This window comes from Phoca vitulina, unplaced genomic scaffold (genome assembly GCF_004348235.1).
Source record: "Phoca vitulina isolate PV1807 unplaced genomic scaffold, GSC_HSeal_1.0 scaffold71, whole genome shotgun sequence".
NCBI lineage: Eukaryota > Metazoa > Chordata > Mammalia > Carnivora > Phocidae > Phoca > Phoca vitulina.
In genome coordinates this window covers 3,860,318-3,881,727 of record NW_022589774.1, presented here as the reverse complement: position 1 = coordinate 3,881,727, position 21,410 = coordinate 3,860,318, and the positions used below count along the sequence as shown (strand labels likewise).

General features: G+C 39.9%; 1 protein-coding gene across 2 annotated transcripts in view; it reads right to left on the bottom strand.

Annotated features, from left to right (window-relative positions):
- The window catches only part of PPP2R5A (protein phosphatase 2 regulatory subunit B'alpha), a 156,246-nt gene that overhangs the window by 64,195 nt on the left and 70,641 nt on the right, over positions 1 to 21,410 (bottom strand). The window contains exon 1 of one of the 2 annotated variants that reach the window (XM_032393006.1): positions 6,846 to 7,126. The exons of the other annotated variant lie outside the window; for it this stretch is intronic. Coding sequence (XP_032248897.1) covers positions 6,846 to 7,026 — 181 coding nt within the window. The 5' untranslated portion in view covers positions 7,027 to 7,126. Of the gene's footprint in view, positions 1 to 6,845; positions 7,127 to 21,410 lie in introns of those variants that run through there. 2 annotated transcript variants of the gene reach the window in all.

Here is a 21,410-nt window from a genome sequence, read left to right as displayed (position 1 = left end):
TTCCTGATCCAAATTGCAGGATCTCTAAAATTCACCAATACTCATTCAAAAAGTCCACATAAACAAATTCCTTCAGGGAAGACTTCAAACAGATACACATAAAAAGTAAACTTGAAACTGCTTATTAGTCAATATCCTGCTCAGACAAGTAGAGTTTATTTTGCATAAACCTACTCTGTCATGTAAAACTCTTTCAGCAAATCATTTAGGTTCCTTGTTACACAATAATGCATTAAAAGTAATTATGTATTTAAAATGTGTTCCTTTCATCTCCTTCAAGGACATCCTTATAAAGACTGCAACTCAAATTTAGAAATTACTGCAAACTAATTATTTGAGTTCATTTAATGTTTGTATACACATGTCCAGGTTGGGAGTCAACCCAGTACTATTTTTTTCCACACAAACGTTACACACACCTTTCCTAGCAAGAAATCTATCAATAATGTTACATGTCACTTAAACCAGTCATTTGCAAAGCATAAATACAAGAGAAAACAAGCCTTCGTTTTAAACCTACATTTACTATTTACTGTCATGGTATCAAAAGCCCAGAATTTATTTACTTAAAAACCCTGAACTACACTTAGGCACAAATACATTAAAATAAAAAAGAAGAGAACCAATCTGCTGATAGATAGCATCAAACATCACTGAACAAACATCACTGAAAGAAGCACCATCATCAATAACTGGGTGGGGGAAGGGGTGTTAAGGGAAGACAGTCAAAAGACAACAGGTAATTTCTTCGACAAAACAGTTGTTCTAACTACATAATTACATTAACTATGCACAGAATGCTGTATTTGGTACCACAATGGGGTATGAAAACACAGATGACTTCTGCTTTCAAAGTCTTTCATTCTGGAGAGAGAATATCACTCCCTAACAAATGAACACTGACTCAAAACAAGAAATCAACAAATATGAGTCTTATTCAAATTGGATAGCAGAAAGGCCAAAACCAAAATAGGAACATGAAATATAAGTGGTACCAGGTCCTTGATTCTTTACCTTCAATAAAAAGCTGTAATCAAGATTAAGATGATAGAAGTAAAAATATTGTGCAAAAAAATTTCTTGTTGCCGAGTAAGAAGGCATGACCAAAAATAGTTATATTCAAGAATAGTTCATTTGCTTAATACCTAATATTCAACATATACACTAGTAATATTAGTTCTAAATCTTAAAGAAGCAGAACAATGCTTTTAGTGTATAGCAAATATTAGTTTTATACTCCAAAATTGTTGGAATCACCATGTTGCCCTGAATGATGGAATTAAAAACCCTCTATATGTTCTCACTTTCATTTTACTCAGCCACAGCTCTAAAATCAGAGAAAAGAAAAACAGACCACAGTTGAGTTTTAAGTATGATAACTACAGAAAAGTCCTATAGAATCAGCTCATCATACCTAAAACTCCAGAATCTAACTAACATCCCTTCAGGAAAGCATCTGATTAGCCACAGGGGGCAGCAAAGTTAACAGAGTGAAAAGTAAATAGCAGGAGGTGAAGTGAGGGCAGGAAATGTTAATAGGCTGGGTAATGAGCCATGAGTATCAGAGAGAAAAGGACAAAGTCTCAATTAATGAATTAAATCAATAGACAGATAATGCTAAATTACTGATTCTCAACCCTGGCTGCACATTAGAATCACCCTGGGAGCTTTTAAAAATACAAATGCCTGTATCATACCTTAGGCCAATTAATTTAGAATCTCTTGAGGGTGGGCCTCGGCATTGATATTTTTTAAAGCTTTCCTCCAAGCGTACAGCCACAGCTGAGAACCAGAGTGCTAAACACAAAAATAAAAATAAGCTAGTCTCCATTACCAGCTTTTTACAATTTAAAAAGTTAAATTTCAAAAATAAAGCACAAAAACCTATTTCCCAAATATATTATTTTTGTTGATAAACTTGTCTTTCTCATCCCAAGAGGTACAAAAACTCATTAAGAACTAATTCATCTTTGTGATTTTATCAAGGAAAAATGTGATTCTTATAAATAAAAATGATTAAACTGATGCAGAAAGACAACTCAAGTTTACTATTTACAGGATAGCGCTCTATCCCAAGGATCACACTATTTTAACTAAATACATTTTACTGCACTATCACTTTATTCAATTAGACACTTCATAAAATAATTCCAAAATTCAATTAAGGATCAGAGGAGGTAATAAAATTGGGGGGAAAAAGAAATTTGACCCTAAAGAGGAATTCTGAAGATGTTAAATTAAACTTAATTAGAGGGGCACCTGGGTGGCTCAGCCGTTAAGCGTCTGCCTTCGGCTCAGGTCATGATCCCAGGGTCCTGGGATCGAGCCCCACATCGGGCTCCCTGCTCGGCGGGAAGCCTGCTTCTCCCTCTCCCACTCCCCCCCCCGCTTCTGTTCCTGCTCTCGCTAACTCTGTCAAATAAATAAATAAAATCTTTAAAATAAATAAATAAATAAACTTAATTAGAAAATTTTTCCTTCAGGTAGAGGCAAGCAATGGATATTATGTTATCAATTTCTCTAAGAAGTATATCCTAAAAAAATTTTTTTATTAAAAAATAATCTTCCAGAAGAAATTTGACATTACTTTCAGAAAACACACCCTAAAATGACAAAAATGTGTTATATCCCTTTGCAAACATTTTTCTTGATATATTCAGATGAATTTCAAGTCTCCTTTAGTGCCAACCCAACTACAAATAGGGATTTGGGGTTTAGAGAAAATGCTATTAACTTTGAGAAGACCTATAAACCTTAAAAGTTGAGTTAGTAATGTTTCCCCCACCAAAAGAAAGTTAAGATAGTTAAGAAACTTCAGATCATGTCAGTGTTCTTGTTCCAGTTACCCTAAAAGACCACATACCTCAAGGGAAAAAAATTTTTTTTCCTAAAAGTAAGCAAGGCACTTCAAATCAGCATCACTGTTACTGGCCTGGATACCTCCAGTGGGACCCAGTTTCTAAGAATATACCAACAAAGAATCTGAGTGATACTTAGGAGGTTCTTCACTTCCATCTCAAAGCCGGTTTCATTCTGTTCTTTGCCATTTACCAGCTGTCTCTTAGGAGAAATGCACAACTATACAATTCTACCGGTTAATTCAATTACTTTGCTTGGTAAAAATCTTCTAACTACAGCTTTTAATATTTTAAACAGTCTTAACTCTACCTTATTTCCACTTTCACACTGAAAAATGATATAGCTTTACCTTACTTCACATAAATCATATCTGAAAACTGGTTATAAATAAAATCATGCTTTAAGTACACTAGGAAGGTTTACTATTTACATGAATCCTTCATTAAAAAAAAATACTCAATCCGGACTTTCAAATATCAAAGAGAATGGGAGCTAACATTCTTTGCCTATTTTTAGATACTTTAATTACATTATTTCACTTAATCCCCACAATTCTGGGGAGATAGAAGGTATTATCCCCATTTTACAGATAAGGAAAACAACTCAGAAAGATTAAAAATTTACCTTTGACCCAGGATTAACCCCAATGACCCAACTCTATCATACTGGATCAAATTTTTATAAAATAGGTTAACAGCAAAAATACTGAAATCATTTGACCTGAGTACCTGTATCAGTTGCAACACCAGATAAATCATAGGCCTGAAACTAAGTTGTTTAAGCCTCAACTTTTTCATCAATAAAATGTGAATGATACTGGTTTTGCACAGAGTTGCTGGGATGACCCAATGAAATATAATGTTTGTAAAAACACACCAAGCTACGGCATGTCAGGCAACAGCATTACCTTAGTAGGCCTGAAAAAGCAAGGGATATCAGATTTAGGAGTTACACCTCTTCAGACTTTCATTTATTATACACAATACTGTTTTATAATTAAAGTATGAAACAATTTGTAAATGCTAAGAATTATATAAATGTAAGGCATCTACTACTTTACCAAGTAAATCCTTCCTGAGACTTAAACAAAGTAAGTTAAAACAGGCTGAGAAACTTCCTATTGTGAAGAACAGATTTTTTAATGTTAGAAGTTTCCTAACTGTTGGTTACTAGAGGAAAAATTTAAGGTAGAAAAATTAAGTCCTATACTAACCTAAATTTAAAAACAGAAAAAAATGGTTGATAAAATGCTTCTACTTTTATTTTCGAGTACCTAGTTCTCAGGGGGGAGCTTACAGAATTAACATAACAAGAAAATTTAAAACTGCTTTGAAAAAAAATTTTTTAAGCTATACAATGAGGCAGTTTAATTTTCAGGACCCACATGACAGTTTGTTTTTAAAAAATCCTTTTAACAAGTCTTTTTTATTAAACACTTTCTATAACAAAATAGTTTTCTCTGAACATTTTCCCTATTAAAATCCTGCAACCTACTTACTAAATGATTTTGCACAAATAAACTTCTTATAGAGGAAAAAGTTGGATTATTTTGTTAATCCCTACCCATAGTATGCTTTGAGAAAAACAGCTGGCATCTTTCCAGTTTAGATCCATGTGGACAAAGTGTAACATAAGCAGGTTAGTATAAACACTTGAAAGATCTTGGTTGCCCACAAATATCTGAATCTCTCCACAGGAAGATTATATTTCAGAGCAGGAAGAAAAATTCTCTTTCATACACATACTAAAGGGCTTTCCACTGGTTTTTGTTAAGACCACAAATGGAAAAAACTACTACAGACAGAAAAAGCACACAACTCTGTGGTATCAAGTACACTGCCAAAGTACCATGTGAAGCAACTGAATTTTTTTCAAAAAGCACTTTTCAAGCATTTTGGCATTTGGAGTAAAAGTAGCTCTTATTAGTAGGCGATCCAAGAAGGGTCTTATTTCCACAACTAAATTTGCATAAATTTATCTTGAATACTTAACCTTCCTTTTAAAGAATACTGTATTTTCATGTTAAATATACAGAATTAATCTAAAGTTCCAATTTTATTTTTTCTGCACTAGTGACCAAATACTATAAATAAAACATTCAATGACACCTTCAACTTGTTGAACTATGCACCATATAATTTAGAGGATTACTGACTCTGCATTTTTTTGTCAAGCTTTTAAAAACTGTATTAAAGCTGCATCTCCTAGCTTGATCTACTAACGAAGTTTAATATGCAATTATTTTTATTAAATAAAAGTAAATATCATATTAATAAGAATAACAGCACTAAGGATCCACAATACCTTACTAAAAGGCAAATTTAATAAATATGAAAAACGCTAGCAGCAAACCTTCAATTACAAACAATTTCACAATTTAATGGAAAAAAAATCAATGATAGAAAAACGTTTTCATTAAATTTACACTTTGAAATCCATGAATAGCAATCCAATGTCCTAATAGGTAAGATGATATTCTTTTATAGCTATGACATCACTCAAGAATTAAAATCTTGGCAATGCCTACCATTGTGGTTTACCATTGACTATGATATGTAAATTTTAACCATTTTTGCATGCTGAACAACAAATGATAAATACAGCAACACAAGCTACACATATCTTAAAACCTTCTTTCAAAAGCTAGTTGGATTCTGGCTGCGGGATGTCCTTGATTAAAAGCACCCCATGAGGCAGGGCAGTATAGGGTCTGAATGGGGTTCCAGATCTATTGTAGGTCAACTGCGATTTGATCTGGGGTTTTCTTTAGACTCCTAGCCAAACTAAGGCTGGATTCATAAGTCCAAAGAAAAATCACAGCCAGATTATACTTGAAGGAGATGAAATGGATTGAAAAATCTGAACATGTACCTATTTTAGTAAGGGATCTTTAATTTCCAGGCCTTGCAAACCAGATAATCTACATTTCTAACAGGTTTCTTTTGTATAAGAATTGTTTAAAATGTCTAGGAGCATTATCATCTTGTTCCAAGATGATTTCTATCTCATAAAAAGCGAAGACATGAAAATTATGAAATTAAAAGAGTAATGCACAAAGAATAAACTAGACCACCAGGAAACATTTTATTAAAAATCCTCTAAACCTCGTGGGAAAAGTAAGTGAGCCAAAAGAAGTGCCAAGTTCTCCTGTAAAGCATTAGGCACGGATACGAATTTGAATTACTGTACAAACCTACATAGTCCCTGGAATCCCTGCTTCGCGAACTAAGTTCCTATCCCACTGCAAAGCAACACTATTAACTCTTTTATACTTCTCCAAATTTACCGTGTATATCTTCTCAGGCAATCAAGTATTTTAAGTCTTTCTATTCTTTGAGTTAACTATACCATTTAAACATAACGACCCAGTAAATAAGACTACACTACTCAGATTTTTACGCTTGTTCCTTTATAAATAAATCTGAAGACAAGCTAACTCCTAACCATTGTTTGCGTTAGGATTGCAAACAGATACCGGTCTGTGTGACAACTGGGAACAATCAATGGGAAGGGGAGGTGAGGAAAGGGTGAGTGAGAGCAGACGCTGGGTAACTGGGAAAGTAAAGGAATAATTCAAAGTGTCTGAAAAGCGGAGGAGGGCCTCGGGGAAGTACAGGTCGGAAGGTAGGGCAGGTAGTTAAAGCCATGCAGGGAAAGACAAGCCCAGAGCAAGAGGGAAGAACTACCTGGCAGGGCGCAGGAGGAGAGTTGCAATCGCAAGGGCAGGTGAGCGAGCGCGCAGGTGGGGATGGGGGCTGGCATCCTCTAGGATGGGAAGCGTTCAGGTGAATCGGGGAGAAGAAAAGCAGCAAAACTCTGAAGAGCAAACCTGTTTGATTCGGGCGGGGGCGGGGGGAGGCAACGTGGGAAACACGACTCAACTACAATCCCCAGCGCGGCAGAAGGAAAGCCCGGGAGGAAATGGCTCTGGAGGCGCGGGGGCGAGCCCCTGCGCTCTCCCCCGGGGCCGCACCCTCGGAGGTTACCTTTCAGCTGGGGCAAGGGGTGCAGCTCCGCCTGGCTGCCCTGGCTGCGGAACTGCGACGAGCCCTGGGAGCGCTTCTGCCTCTGCGCCTTGCGCACCGATTTCCGGGTGAAGCCGTCCACTTTCTCCGAGGCCGAGATGGCGGCGCTGGCAGCCCCCACCGGCGGCGACGACGACGACATCGCCGCGGCCCTGGCGCTTGGCAGCTCCGGCTGCTGCGTGCACGGAACGGGCAGCGGCAGGAGGAGGAGGCGGGGGAGAGGCGCCGACAGCTCGCGCCCCTCCGCCCCGTCCCCCCGGCCGCGCCGCCCTCCCGCTCCCGGGCGCCGCCGAGCTTCTCCTCGCCGCCCGCCGCCGCCTCACGGCCACATCTCAGTGCCGGGGGTTCCGGGTCCCCGCCGCGCGGCCACCTCCCGGGGCTGACGGAGGCAAGGGCGGGGGCGAAGGGGGGTGAAGAAGTTGTTGACTTCGGGCGCGGAGGGCGGGTGGAAAAGAGCCTGAAGTTTGGACAACTGAGGCGAGGGCGCGGGGGTGCGGACGCCAAGCGCGCCTCTCTTCTCTTCAGCCCAGTTCGCTAGCCGGCCGGCCGGCCCCTCAGTGTCCGCTGCCAGCACAGCCCGCCCTGCTAGGAGCCACCTCCCGAGGCGCTGCCATCGCGGGTCCCCTCCGAGTCGCCGCCGCGGTGCCCGCTCTTCCCTGTCAGCGCCGGACCCTCATCTCCCGGGGCGGTTACCCGCCGCCCCGGCTCTGGGCGCGCACACACTCGCTCCTCACAGCGTCTAGCGGTCCGAGCCCCCTCCCCCACGCGCCCTTCCGCCGCCCCCGGAGAACCCCCAGCGAGCGACCGCTACAACTTGAGAAGGTGGAGGGTGCACGCGGGGGGGTGGGTAGTGTGTGTGCGTGTGCGCGCGCGCTAGGGCGCGCGGCCCGGGGGAGGGGCCGCGCGAGGGGTGGGGAAGGAGGAGATTGACGGACAACTTCCGCAGGGTCCCGCCAGCCTCTCCGACGTTCGGGAGAGAGTAGGAGGTGGGAAAACATGCCAGTTCTCTCAGCCAATCGCAGGGCTAAGCGGCAGGAACGGGGTGAGGCGTGGCCTCCTACACGGTCTATTAAGCTGAGAGGTTAGGCTGAGAAATGGGGCGAGGTTGTGTGACGGACTTCTGCCACAGCCAATCGTAAGTGAGGACGGCAAGCGGTGCGCCGCTACGTCACAACAGCGCGATGAATTCTTCTGGTAGAGAGGGGAAGTGCCCCGCCACCAGCAAGCGGATTTGCACGCCTGCGCAACAGCTCCAGGCTATAATTGCTCTTCTGACAGCCTATGAGAAGACCAGAAGACTAGAGTGGGTAGTTTGGAGAGCAAAATGAAGGCCCTTTCCCGTCCCTGTCCCCTCAGTTGGCCAATGAGGAACTGAAGCGACTGATGGGGCTTGAGGTCTGGGACGGGAAGGAGCGCCAGGTGTTACATCACTAAAATGGGTGGAGCAGAAGTCTGGTTTGGGAAAAGAGCGGTTGGATTGACGGGCGAAGGGGCCCTGGGGAAGGCGAGAAAGTAAGTCCGCCCATTTGGAGTTGGGCACTGGATTCCTGGGCGGGCCTTGGAACCTCCACTGGTCCTAAACCGCGTAATTAGTAGTTGCGGAATAAATTGGTAGCTCTTGAGTGGTTCAGGCACCGTGGTTCCGACAACTGTTTTCGCGCCTAGTGTGGGCAGTCTAGCATCTACTGCTTCAAAGAGTTCTCCGTATCCACACCATCCTAGAAGAGGTTTCTCGTGCCCAAGTTAGTATCCCACTAATTTTCACCCCTTCTTCAGCCAGAGGCCTTCGGCTTCTCCAACAGAACGAGTACAGATTCGATGATCAGTGGCTTGTGGATTCGGGGGCTTGCCATTTACTCTCACTGTGATCTCTTCCTTGGAGATTACAAACTTCTTAAGGACAGGGACTCGTTATCTTTGTGTGTGTGTGTGTGTGTGTGCGCGCGCGTGCGTGCGCGGGGTGGGGCGGGGCTTTGCGTATCATGTTTAATAAAAATAAGTGAGTTGATTTGTATGAGAAATAAGCAAAAGGGAACCAAATGTTCTCTATTATAAGACTATTAAAAGACTCTCACTACCCAATTAGTACTAAGCGAAATTCATAAATTGATTTGTCATTTACGTAAAAATTGATAAACCTTTGCAGAGTGGAAGAAGTTTTAAAAAAAATTAAGCCTAGAAAAATTTAAATATTAAATAAGTAAGCACAACAGTGTCTGCCTTTGGCTTAGTGGTTTTGCGCTGGTGGGCCCAAATCATTCCTTTTCCCAGGAGCTCCAGACATTTTCCTTTCCACTTGATAAAAATAGGTGCCATATGTTTAAGCAAAAGTACCTGTGCATATGTACAGAAGATTTCAACTTTGGGTAGAAAGTTGGATTCTAGATCCAGGACCAAACCAATTACCTCAAAACATCTTCCTCAAATTCAAGAGTGGTGAAACTGTATACAATTCTCCCAGTCAAGGAGGTTCAAACCTCAGCAGCAGCTTTGATAATCCAGTCAAGCTCCAGACCATATTGAATCTACCTTCGAAAACGTCCAGTCCAGGCCCTCTCACAATTTGCAGTCAACCCCCAAATATACTTCAGGGCTTTGAACTTCACTGCCGGATCAGTCTTTTAAAACTCCATTTGTACCTTATTCACGTTTGAAGAACTACCCAGTACCTACAGAATAGAGTCCAAATTCAAGGCTGTCCTCAAGCTAACTCCTACCTGTTTTCAAGGCATAAACCACACCATGTCCCTACACAAACTTTCAGGTCAGACACATCATTCCACATACTGATCACCTAAAAGTAATTGTACTCCCTTAACCCTCTGTCTTTACTCTTCCAACATCTTGAAATAATCCTTTTTCTCTATCTGGTTGAAACCTATCTTTTCTTCAAACCCCAACTCGATCCCTATCTTTTATGAAGCCATTTATGATAATCTGGCCAGAAGTGATGTCTCCCTTCTTTACATTGCCAAAGCATTTATTGTCTACCTCACCAACATGGCCTGTCATCACACACTATTGGAGATGGCACTATGCTCTTCCACTCCTGAAAGTTTATAAACACCAAGAGATCAAGAACTTAGTCTTTCTATACCTCCGTATCCCCTACCAAGCACAAGATAGACATACAGTACATAACCTAGTTTTTAGTTCTCAAGAGCAGGGTTTCTGAAAGTGTGGTCATTTGATCACCTGCATCAGAATTCTCTGAGGTGCTTATTTAAAATGCAGATTCCGGGGTGCCTGGGTGGCTCAGTTGGTTAAGTGTTCCATCCAACTTTTGATTTTGGCTCAGGTCATGATCTCAGGCTCCTGTGTTGGGCTCCTCACTCAGCAGGGAGTCAGCTTCTCTTCTTCTCCCTTGTCCCTTTCTATGATCTATCTCTGTCCCTCCCCCCACGCATGTGTGCTCTCTCTCTCTCTCATATATATATAAAATCTTAAAAAATAAGATAAAATAAAATGTAGATTCGTGGACCTGATCCCAGACATACAGAACAAGAACCTATGGGAAAAGCCCTGAGAAATGCATCTTTAATAAGCTCCCTAGATCATTCTTATGCACACAAATGTTTGAAACTACTATTCTCTGGATATTACTTTAAAAGATTGTAAATTACTAGAAGTCAGAGGTAGTACAATTAATAACAAAGAGAATTTAATAGGCTAAGAAGGTAGAATAAATAGCAGAAAACAAACCAGTGGAGTAAAGCTAAAATTCATACAGGAATATGATAATGGATACTGGAAAATAGATAACAGAAACAAGTGTTGAGAGACGTGGAACCAGCAAAGCTATCTAGGCTTTCTGAAATGGCCCCTTGGGGAAGAATTTTGAGCACAATTTTAAAGAGTGAGTCAAAACCTGAAAAGAGAAAAGGATGTCATTCCAGATTCAAGTCACCAAACATCTTGGGGGAGGTGGGAAGAACAATAGCCCAAGAATCAAAAGGCCTGACTTTATTACTTACCAGTAGTATGATCCTGCCAAGTCACTCACTCTCTCAAGAGCCTTGGTTTCCACATGTGTACATAAGGAAAAAAGTTGAGTGAACAGCCTTCCTTACAGGGTTGGCATGAGTTTTAAATGTGACACATGAAAGAAAATACTGGGGAAAGCGGAAACTATACACATGATAATTTTATACACATAAGATTTTTCATGCACTGTCATAAGTAAATAAGGTATCTGGGTCCTAAACAGAGATTTGGTCACTAAGAATCATCTATCAGGAAACTGCAATTGCAGCACTAATCTATAGGTGCCTTTAATGCAGGAAGACTGTTGACAATGATTCCATGCCATAGATCTCTTACCTCTTCCCATCTATGAAGACCCTTGCTAAACAGTGATTCAGAGGCCAAGGCTTCATCACTGGCAAATTCTTTGGATTGGTTTGTCCTCGCATGACGTGATTTCCTCAGTCCATAAACATAAGTACACTTACTGATCTCATTCTTGTATTCATAATGCCTAGCTCACTGAGGAAAATGAGTAATTCATGAAACAACAACATCCACAATAGCAAAATCATGGTCTTTTAATAGTTTTAAAGAGTGCATCAAAGACAGTGTTCTTTCCAAATCACTATGAAATTCACTAAAACATATCCAAGTGAGGTTTTAGCTATCAACATTCTCTTTCTTTAAGAGCCATGATTCCCAAACTATGCTCTAACAGAACACCAGACAAATGTGCTTTATCTGCAGAATCAAGTAGTGGAGGGATTTTCCAAATTTACAAAAGTAAAGTTTGTCCTATATATTTTTCTTAAAAATTTGATTCTCACTACCACTTTCTTAGAACCTAAATCAAGATAGTATCTGATTTGTCATAAAATGTTGATTTTTAATACTTCACTTTTTATGTAAATACACTCATTATTTAAAATTTAAAAGGAGTAAAAGGGTCAGAAAAAGTCTCACTCCCACCCTGTCTCCCAACATCCAGTTCCCCTCCTCAGAGGCAACCAATGCTATCAGATTCTTACATGTGCTTCTTCCAGATATGTAATATGTTTACTTCCTTAAGATTTCATAAATTCACATTTTAAGAAGCTCTACCAGACACTCATGATTTGTAGGTATTTCACACTGCTCCAGACTTCAGTGAACCTTCTAGAATTCTTACAGTTTTATGCATATCCATTCATTCATTCATTATTTTATTCATTAATTCACTCACGTAACAGATATTTATATTTGCCTGCTCCGCATCAACAGAATTAGAAAGTTGAAGGAATCTCAACGGCTGATCAGTACAGGTTTGGTGAAGTTGGTACCTGACTCTAGGTAGACCAAGAAGCTCCTTCTCATGTGCCTCAAACTGGTTCAAATTGGAAAGTCCCTTTTTAAAATATATCTTACAGGAGACTTCTGTTTCTATGTACAATGAGATCTTCTGACTACTAACTTACTATGCAAGTTGTCAAAGCTTATTAAAATTTGGTTTTCATAAACTAAACTCAGCACTTTCCTAGATTTTTTCAAGGGCTCTAATAATTCTGTGTTGTCTTTCTGGCCCTTGTGCAGGCCCATGTGCTCATTGAGATGATTGGAATTCCTGCAATTTTCAGGAAGGGTCCTTCATGAACAGGGCAAGATCAGTTGTCGTGGTTTTCAATTGCCACCACTTTTGCCTTTTAATTATAAATTGTTTCTAGTCAAGCTTATCATTTTTAAATCAGTTCACTGTAGTCTATTGTACAGGCTGTTGTGTTGGTCAACCAGGAGCTTAGACAAGGTCAGTGGCAGTAGAGATGGGTTAGATTGGAGATTTATCTTAGGGAGTATATAGGACTTGCAGAAGGCATTATTAATCCCCCCAAACATGGTGGTATGCTTACATGTTATGATTACCATGGAATCTCTCTTCCATAGCTGTGAGGTCTTTTGCTCCATTTAAGCAGGCTATAATCATAAATGTCTGAAAACTCCTGGTGTACCCAATCCTTTACCTATATAAGTAACCAGGATGTAATTTGAAGGGGCTCAGCTCATGCCATATCCTCTTGTCCTTGCAGAGTGGGACTAAAAAGCCTGACGTTGGCAAACTCTCCACACTTTAATTCAACCCTGAAAGCATTTTTCAAGTGCCTGCTAGGTGCCAGGCAATATGCCAGACAGTAGGAATGGAAAGATAAATAAAGCATGGACCTTACAATTTAGTGAGGAGGGGCAACATAAATAAGTAATCAAAGACTACATCGTAAGTGTTCCTTATGGCATTGTGTGAAAACAGTGGAAAGAAGATCAGAGTTTGGTTTGGGAGGGGGGAACCAGAGAAAATTTAAGAGAAAAAGTAATGCTTGAAGTGAGTCTTGAAACAAAATAGTTTTCATATGGATAAGACCAAAAAAAAAAAAAGAAAAAAAAAGAATACCTACTATTCAAGAAATTAGCTTCCCCACATTTCTTTATCACTAAGAAGGTTTTCATATCTCAGTCAACGAATTTACTTATTTCACACAGTATGTTACCAAGAAAACATTCCATTGCAACAGAATCAACTATACCACACCTTGTGTCAGAATTTGACCTGGAGGTGGATAAAGAAAAAGCAGAGATTGAATTCAACACATGACTTTCCTCTGGATATATTTTGCAAAGCAGTGATTATAAAAATACTATATGGTTTCTTAATATTCCACACGTGTGGATTTTATATAAATCTATAAGTGGTCTTCCCTTTCTATCCACCTAAGAGGAGCATCTAGGTTTTGAGGCAGTTCCTATCTTAAAATATCTAGCTCCTACATGTCAACAATGTGTTTTCTCTTATTGGCTTGCTGTTTGGGCTCCCACTTGCAAAAACAACCAATTTGAAAAATCCAGTAAATTGATCTTATTTCTTCAATATCAGGTTGTGTCTATGGTTTGAAGAAGCAGCATTAGTAGTATGGGATTTTCAGTTATTATTGAACTAGAAATGCTCCAATGTTTTCAGATCCTAAGTTTTGACTTCTATACCAAAGGATATAGCTTAAAAAAAAAAAAAATGCCTGTCTGTGGCTGTGTATAAATGGAGTCACCACCATAAATTTAACACCTACTACATAGAAGGCACCATTCATTTGAAGAATCCAACAGAAAGAGATCAAACAAGATCCTCTCTGAAAGTCTCTCTTATCTGTATGACACTCCTCTCTGATCCCCTGATAATTTGGTCCCAGTGACTCTTGTCATGTTCAGGAGCAACTTTTTATATTCTTCCATCTCTGGGGATCCCTATTCTTCTTTTGTAAAAATCACTGAAAATTCAAGCTCTTTTTATTCACTCTATACAAAGGCATTCTCACACACAAAAAAAATTATACCGAATGGATTGGACTATCACTATGGTAAGATTGCCTAGCACTGTAACAATTTAGTATATGTGGAACTATGAAGTCCCATTACCAAGAAAGAAAACGGGATTATTAAGAGATATAATGGTGCTCAGTATTTCCTATTCATTCATTCAAACAATATCCATTAACTTCCTATAATGTGTCTGTCTGTTCCAGGTGGTTAGAGAATGAGACAAAGTCTGCCTGCATGGAGCTCACTGTCAGTGGGGAAAGCTCATATTAATTGATGTTCACCTATGAAAACAAAGCAGGGAATAGGCACCAGAAGAAACACCATGTAATTGGACACACAGATGCATACAGCTGTTTAGCTAACCAACAGCGTGACCAACTGGTCCTGGTTTACTAGGGACTTTCCAAGTTCTAGCACTGAAAGTCCTTTGTCCCAGGAGCCCCCTAAGTCCTGGGTAAACCAGGACAGTTGGTCACCCTATAAACCAAACAAGCAATGATATCTATTTATTAGGCCTATTATGAGCAAGGCCCATGGCTAAATATTGTGGTCTCAACCCTAAGGGAGCATGAGCTCTTGGGGGAAGAGATGAGGCATGTGTCCAGGAAAAGATGACTTCTCACTGAGGACAATATTTGATGAGAGCTGAGACAATAAACTCTTGAGGAGCTCACAGGTGGTATTTGTGTTGAGGTGGAGGAGATGGGGTTTAAGCTGGACCTGGAAGATCGGGCATGATTACATAAATAAATGAAAGAGAGTGGCAGCATTTAGAAAGAATCTAATTGAAATGTATGAACTGGAAATAAAGCATGCCAGGAACAATGTCTCCCTCCTGCAGAGCTGCATTGACTTGTTCAAGAACAACTGATCTGCCTTTTCTCTGAATGAAGGACACGAATGTGAAAGAAAGCCAGCATCACTTGGACTTAAATCATCACCACAGAAGATTTATTACCTTTGACTTTAGTTTAAAATTATGTGAATAAATATTTTGATTTCTAAAAATCTTAAAAAAAAAAAAAAAAAAAGAAAGAAAGAAAGAACCAGGAAGTGGTAAGGTGGGGCACTATTCAACTGCTTACTGGGTGTCTCTCAACTCAAAATGTCTGACAGATTACTCCCATCTCCGTCTCCCCTCTCTGTCACTACTTGGTATCACCATCCACCAGTCAGTCAAGGGAGGAATGGTATGAAGGCATGCAGGGGGAAGTGCAGGCAGGTTCAGGGGAGGTTAGATTTGTTGGCTAGAGAAGGTGATTTCTGGAGGAGTGGTGGGAGAGAAAGCTGGAAAAGCTATATTGATTCACTCACTTGACAAATATTCAGCACTTATTTTTGGCTATTTTCTGGTCTAGGTTATGGTAATAGAAAGGAAAAAAACACGGGTTTTTTTCCTCAGAGATTCTGGAAAGGGAAACAAAACCAAAAACCAAAAAACCCCACAAATCAGCATAGATAATATAATAAATACTGTGACAGACATAAGCACAGAGAAGAAGTGCAGAATCTATGGGGTTGGGATCAAGAAAAACTTTCTTGAGGGGCGCCTGGGTGGCTCAGTCGTTAAGCGTCTGCCTTCGGCTCAGGTCATGATCCCAGGGTCCTGGGATCGAGCCCCGCATCGGGCTCCCTGCTCCGCGGGAAGCCTGCTTCTCCCTCCCCCACTCCCCCTGCTTGTGTTCCCTCTGTCGCTGTGTCTCTCTCTGTCAAATAAATAAATAAAATCTTTAAAAAAAAAAAAAAAAAGAAAAGCTTTCTTGAGTACGAGGTTCTAGATTTGACAACTGAAGACCTATAAGGAGTTAGCTAGGAAAAGAAACAAAGGGGAAACCATTACAAGAAGTGGGAATAGAATATGTAAGGTGCAGAGCCCTGAGAGAAGGAGATACATCCAGAACGTGAAGGGAATTTGGTATGAGCTTTCTATAGTGGGCAGAAGATGAGGGCAGGGCAGGTCATGAAGGGCTTTGTGTGCAGTTATTGAGCTGTGTTCTCAAGTCAGTAGCGATACACTGAAGGGCTTTTAAAAGGTGAGTGGCATGATCACATTTGCATTCTAGGAAAATTACATTGTTGGCAGTGTAGAGGATGAACTGATTATAGAAGGCAAGGCCAGAGATAGGTAGACCAGTGGGCCAGAAGAGGAATAATGAGAACCTGAAGAAGGCTTCTGAGGTAGAATGAAAAGTTCAGACTCAGGAGATATCATAAATAAAGGACATGGGGATCTATTGGGGGGGAGTGTGGGGAGGTAAGGGACAGAGGGGAGAAAAGAATGCCTCAAGGGTATCTGGATTGAGTGACTGGTGGACAGCAATGCCATTTAGTGAGACAAAGAGGGGAGGAATATAACGGACATAATAAGTTGGACACTGATTTTGAGAGACATGTAGTGAGCAGTTGGATAGTGCCGTCTGGAAGGAAAGAGATCTGGCTGAACAGAGAGATCTGAGAGTCATCAGTAAACAGAAAATAGATGAGCTCTAAGAATACCCTTGTTGTTCTGGGCAGAGTGTAGAATGAGAAGGAAAGAAGGTAAAAAAAAAAAAAAAAAAAACCCAGGGTGCCAATATTTGAGAAAGCTGCAGAGAAAGAAGGTGGCATCTGATGATGGCATGTTAACAAGTTTGGACTTTGTCCTGAGGTCAATGGGGAAAATGAAGAATGTTTAAAGAATAGATATGTTGTTGAAAGTAGTGTTTTCACCCAGAACACTGGGTAGGGGAAGTGGAAGCCAAAGAGATTGGTTGGAGGTGAGAACAGGTGTCCAGGTGATAAAGACTTGCCTGGTTGGTAGTAAGCAGTCTGTCAACATCACCTGTGAAAATCACTCAAACTATACTGAATTTTGAAAAAATTCCCAAGTGACAATGCAACCCCCCCCCCAACCCAGTTCATACCTTATCCTCTATTCCCTGATGATCACTGGCTTAAACTAAAAATGGCCTTGGGAATAGATATGAGAGACATTAGAAAAGAAACACTAGAAAGAGTTGATTAAAGGGAGTTGGCAAGTCAAAGGGAAGAATTATGAATGATGGCAAAGTTTTGAATTGGGGGCCCAATGAACTGGGGGCCTTAAACAAAAAGTCCAAAGGCTGAGCCAGTTTTCTTTTGTGGGAGGGGGAAGAAAAGAGTGTCAGAGGAAGGCAGGAAAGGGGAAGCAAAGATGAATCTGAGGCTACATATGTTGAATTAACAGAGTTTTTAAAGGTCATTGGGGCTAGAGAGCTGGATCTTTATTTTTAAAAAGAGGTGATGACATGTTGTATATTAATTTAGGGAAAGATGAAGATTAGCCTGGGTTGACAGCCTGGAGTAGGCCAGAGCAAAGAAAGAAATTGCACAAACAGCATGAGCTTCTTTTTCCTCTGTAAGAAAAAAAAATTTAATGACAGAAACAAAAGGGTAAAAGATATGTAGCTTGTCAAGTGTCTCAGTAGATTCCAGTGCCAAATGGTCAGTAGGACTGCACAGGAGAGGACAAGGGCCCAGTGCAACCTCTTGTATCTGCTGTGACAGTGGGCCAAAGATCAGGAACAAGGCATCCCTCACTATTTGCAAATAGGGCTCAGTGACTCCTCTGAACATACCACATGTGCACACACGTGCCCCCTCACACACACTCACCTGCTCACCTGTGTCCTTAATCCTAACCATCTTTCACACAAAACTGTGACATAATCTCTTCACAATGCCTTTATAGAGGAAGCAAAAATCTATCTACCGACTGAGGATTTCCTCCCCGTTTCAAACAAGGCCTATGTAAGATTTCCAGCTTTCCCAGCTTCTTGACTGGCTAAGGCCTTTTCTTGCTCTCAGTAGCTAAGACTCACTCCCTCACACTGAATTATACTGATTGTATTTCCCAGCTTACTTTGGATTGAGGATATGGGATAGGACTGGAGAAAAACCATAACCTGTGTAAGATACGATTCTAGTCCTTGCCCATGTTGGACTCCATATTTCAACATGAATTATTTGAGTATTAGTCTTCAAAAGAGAGAAAGTACTAAATCAATTCAATGATTTATAGTACTGTTTCCTTCTAGATGCTAAGAAGTATATGCCATGTGCTAAAAAGATAAAGGTGAGGAGGGCAAAGCTTTTGTTCTCTTGGAGTTTACAGTTTCAGGAAGAAGAAAAGTCAAACACACAGAAAGTCACAGTATAAGTTAAGATAAGAAATGTACAACAAATGCAATTAGAACTAAAGGAGCCTGGGTGGCACAGTCGGTTAAGTGTCCAACTCTTGGTTTTGGCTCAAGTCATGATCTCACTGAGGATTTCCTCCCAGTTTCAAACAAGGCCTATGTAAGATTTCTGCCTTTCCCAGCTTCTTGACTGGCTAAGGCCTTTTCTTGCCCTCAGTAGCTAAGACTCACTCCCTCACACTGAATTTGCCTCACTGAGCCCCACATAGGACTCCACATTCAGTGGGGAGTCTGTTTGAAGAAGATTCTTTCCCTCTGCCCCCACCCCCACTGGCACTCTCTCTCTCTCTAAAATAAATAAATAAATCTTTTTTTAAAAAAAGAACTAACGGAGGAAAGATAATATTCTGATAGGGAATGAAGAACAGGTAAGAAGGAGGAGCAGGCCATTTAAAATTAACCTTGAAGAATGCATAGAATTTCAATGGGTAGATATGTAGAGGAAAAGGTGGAGAACATTCTAGTGGGGGACAGCATGAGCCAGGTTGCTAAGAGGGGAATGTGTGTGGCATATTTGGAGAACAGAAAGTAGATTAATTTGGCTGAGGTATATCAAAGTAATAGGAGATAAAGTGGAACACAAATTGGGGGTCTATTATAGGAGACTTTGAATGCCAGGGTAAGGAGTTTGTATTTAATTCTTTAGGTAGCGAGAAGATGTTGAAAGATTTTGGAGTAGGGGAGTGATTGACCAGACCTAGTTATAATATGTTTAAACCCCCAGTTGTTAACTCAGAGAAATGAAGGGAGGAGAGATGGCAAGCAAAGAGAAATATCAGACTTGTTGGATTTAACATGACTGTGGACTCTCCAAGTGAAGATGCTCGTTAACACTTGGAATGAGGGTCAGTGTTCAGGAGAAAGGCATGGTTAAGGTCTTTGTAGCCTTAGTTTCTTCATCTAAAAAACAGGAACAAGTATGTTTACTTTGAGAAAGAATGCACTGAAAAACACCACAATGCTGATAATGGGCACGTGCGACAGATCTGATGATGGCAGTTGTGGTGGGGGTAGCATCAGTAGTAGTTGTACAGTTAGTTCTTCCTTGTAACCTTCTTTTCTCCCCCAAATTCTGCCCTGTGTTCAGGAAATAGAAGAGCAAACCTTTGGTTCAGCCAGAATTGCTCCTTCCCCAAGATGACCAAGGCTGTATATTGGGTCAAGCAGTTGTATTGGCTCCTTGGTCCCTTAAGATAATTCTAGAAGAGCTCTCAGCCCCTGGTAGATAGAGTTCTATTGAGTGTCTTTTGTTTTGTCTTCTGTATCCAGATAGAGAGCTCAGAAAAAAACCATAGTTCTGGATAAATGAATGAATGGAGCTTAAAAACATGTAAAACAGTGTTTATTGTTTAGGGATATCTAGAGAGTATATTTATATACATTTATATATGTACACACACATGCACACAAAACTTTATATATATATATGTACACACACATATATATATTCCTAAACAATAAATAACATTTTATATATAAAAAAATTCATATGAATTAAAAACACCAAATTCAGAGATCTTGTTACTTCCTAGAAGGAAGGTAGGAAGGGGAATACAATTAGGAGGGGTACACTGAGGGCTTTAACTATATCTGTAATATATACTAGATATAGATATAGATATAGATATAAAATAACTATATATGTAGTTATATATAATAACTATATGTGTAATATACATATTAAATATACATATATACACACTAGATGTTGGATTGGGTGTTTATTATATTATTCTCTACAGTTTGTGTGTAGAAAATAATATATTTATGTGCATGTGTATTTTAAAATTTTGTAGTAAAGAAAGTGGTCTCTGTATGTTAGAAATGGTGAGATTGAGCTGATACATGGACACTTACAAAAGGAGAAACCTAGATAAGGAGGGAATCCTTTGCAACTTGCATTTGAACCAGCCAGCAGAGAGACTGCCAACCCTTAAAAAAGAAAGAAAAAGGGAAAGAAAAGAAAAGGAAAAGGAAATGCAATTCTTTATATCCCTGGGGAGAAAGGAAGTAGACCTTCCCTAGCAATGCTTTAAAAAAGCCTCAAAAAGATCAAACTTATCTGCAGGTAACTTAACTGCCTACACACTCAACCTTGTAGCAACACAATGTTCAACATCCAATAAAAAATTACTACACATGCAAAAAAGCAGGAAAATGTGGTTCATAAATGAGAAAAAAAAAACAATCAATAGAAACAGATCCAGAAATGACAGAGATTATGCAATTAGGTGGCAAGAACTATAAAAGAATTATCATAAATATGTCCAGGAATTTAAAGAAAAACATGAAAATAATGAGCAAAATGGAAACTATAAAAAGGAATCTAATGGAACTGCTAGAGTTGAAAAGTACAATATCTGAAATGAAAAATCCAATAAATGGGCTTAACAGCAGCTTAAATCATGCAGAAGAAAATATTAGTGGACTTGAAAACATAGCAACAGAAACTACTCACACTACAGAAAAGAAGAGGGCCAGGAAAAAAAAAAAGGAATAGACCCTTGATGAGACATTAGAAAATGGTCAGAAATAGTGTAATTGAAATCCCAAAGAAGGGTGGGGAAAGCAAGAAGTAATATTTGAAGCAATAACAACATTTTCCAAATTTGGTGAAAACTATAAACCCATCAATTTAAGAACTCCAACAAATCCCAACTAGGATAAAAATCAATTTAGGTAGAAATTTTACTCTGAATTTTTTCAACAATGGAGTGATTTTCTGAATGGACCAATACTTAAAGGTGCTGGTCCAGGGAGGCGAGGGAAAGATCTGTAAATTGGAGGTAACTGTACAACATGTAATGTGGGAAAATAGAAACCAGCCTAGAAGATACAAACACAGAAAGATAATAAAGGAGAAAGGTGGGCCGTCTGGAGAAACCAAATATGGGAGGTGCCAACATATTGCAGAACAATGAGAAAAACTCCTGAGAATAAAGGAGGATGGAGTGGGATCTCTAGGTTTCCTCCCTTTTTCTTTTTTCTTTCTTTCTTTCTTTCT